Source organism: Austrofundulus limnaeus, unplaced genomic scaffold, assembly GCF_001266775.1.
Source record: "Austrofundulus limnaeus strain Quisiro unplaced genomic scaffold, Austrofundulus_limnaeus-1.0 Scaffold441, whole genome shotgun sequence".
Classification (NCBI taxonomy): Eukaryota; Metazoa; Chordata; class Actinopteri; order Cyprinodontiformes; family Rivulidae; genus Austrofundulus; species Austrofundulus limnaeus.
The window spans coordinates 288737-290846 of record NW_013952843.1 but is presented as its reverse complement, the minus strand read 5'-3'; the positions used below and the strand labels follow the sequence as shown (position 1 = coordinate 290846).

Here is a 2110-nt window from a genome sequence, read left to right as displayed (position 1 = left end):
GCTGATCATGGGGGACGGGCTGACCTGGGAGGACGGGCTGATCATGGGGGACGGGCTGACCTGGGAGGACGGGCTGATCATGGGGGACGGGCTGACCCGGGAGGACGAGTCCACCCGGGAGTACGGACTGACCATGGAGGATGAGTCCACCAGGGAAGACGTGTCCACCCTGAAGGATGGGCTGACCCGGGAGGACAAGTCCACCCTGAAGGACGTGTCCACCTGGGAGCAGGTCTGCTGGTTTCTGGAGCAGATCGGGGAGTCCTGGTCTGACTCAACTCTCCTGTTAGAAAAACAAACCAAGAACTGGATCCAGCTGCCAGACTCAGACTGTGGGTTTAAGTCCTGTTAGGAGACTCTGAGGACTCACGTCTTCAGATCAGTCCTGGTCCTTCGACTCGTCTGCTCCTCTTCCTCGCTCTCCGGCTGCTCAGAGGTCTTTACATCCGGAGAGGAAACTCTGAGACGATCAGGATTCTTTAAGGTTTGGCCTCTAAAAGGAGCAAAAACAAAATATTTACAGTAAAATAAACTGGAGAAAGATTTTAGCTGAAAGCTGCTGAAGCTGAAAACGTTCAACAGCTAAAATGTTGATGAGTTAAATTTGAACAGCTGTTTGCTGAAAGGAGGAAAACAAAGTGAAAAATAAAAATAAGTGTTGAAAAAGCTGAACGGGGCAGAAATGTAGCTAAAACCAGAAACAAGTCAGATTTAGCAGAAAGGAGGTAAAAGAACAGTAAAACAGCCGACATTAGCAGAAACAAAAACAATGTGATAAAAATAGCTAAAAAAATGGTGAAATGAGCTGAAAATAACTTGAAAATAGCTGAAAAAGCTGAAATTAGCACAAAGAAGCTGAAATTATTATTATTATTATTAAAGTGAAGTTAGTAGAAAAAACCTGAAAGTAGCTAAAAAGCAGCTTAAAAAGGCAGAAAAATAAGAACAAAGCAGTTTTTTAATTAACAGAACAGCCGAACAGAGCAGAAAGACAGCTGAAATAGCAGAAAAAGATACAAATTATAAAATAAAATCCCTAAAACTGACAGGTTTTGTGTTTTTCTCGACTCCACACAGGTGTGTTCACTGATCAGAGGTCTGACAGTTTCTTCATCCTTCTCCTCCTCATCGTCACTCTTGTTGCTGGCCGAGCTTGGTCCAGGGTCTGCTGGGCCCTCCGGTGACCGATGAAGACTCTGTGAGGAGATGAAGATGAGGAACTAACCGACCGGGTGAGGTTTGAACAAACAGCTGCAGCTCATCAGACCTGAGGAGGAGTCAGYGTTTGTTCCTCCTCAGACGTCGAGGAGGATCCAGGAGTCTGCTGCTCCTTCAGCTCCTCTACGTGCAGCCCGCACTGAAAGATCAGACCCTCCAGCTCCCTGAGACCAACACAACAAACGTTCAGGGACCTCGCTCCACGAACAGGAAGAAGATACAACCTGATCTATTGTTTTTACCGTTCGGGGTCGAACGGGCAGGCTTCCAGTCCTCGCTGCTGGAGGAGTCTGTGCTCGTCTCTRGTCAGAAGATAGCTCCTCTCTAAAGAGTTCAGCCCCTCAGAGAGCCGAGAAACACCCTGAACCATCAGATCACTGTTAATATCAACTCTGAGGATCAGGATTATTATGATAATGACAAAAATAAATATTTATCACAATTATTTGTTGCATTTAGTCAAAAACGAATATGACATAACAATGACAATTGTTGCACTTGTATTTAACAGCCACGCATTAGTGCTAGCTCTGTGTTAAGATTAGCTTCATGTCAGTGTTAGCTTCTCGTTAACATGTTAACATTAGCTCCATGTCAGTGTTAGCTTCTTGTTAACATGTTAACATTAGCTGTGTCAGTGTTAGCTTTTCGTTAACATGTTAACATTAGCTTCATGTCAGTGTTAGCTTTTCGTTAACATGTTAACATTAGCTGTGTCAGTGTTAGCTTCTCGTTATCATGTTAACATTAGCTTCATGTCAGTGTTAGCTTCTTGTTAACATGTTAACATTAGCTGTATCAGTGTTAGCTTCCCATTAACATGTTAACATTAGCTCCGCGTCAGTGTTAGCTTCTTTTTAACATGTTAACATTAGCTGTGTCAGTGTTAGCT

General features: G+C 44.0%; 1 protein-coding gene across 1 annotated transcript in view; it reads right to left on the bottom strand.

Annotated features, from left to right (window-relative positions):
* The window catches only part of akna (AT-hook transcription factor), a gene marked incomplete in the record, with an annotated part of 20183 nt that overhangs the window by 3277 nt on the left and 14796 nt on the right, over nucleotides 1-2110 (bottom strand). Inside the window, 5 exon segments of the mRNA XM_014024824.1 lie at nucleotides 3-283; nucleotides 371-493; nucleotides 1048-1196; nucleotides 1268-1382; nucleotides 1461-1579. Of these exon segments, the coding sequence (XP_013880278.1) occupies nucleotides 3-283; nucleotides 371-493; nucleotides 1048-1196; nucleotides 1268-1382; nucleotides 1461-1579 (787 nt within the window).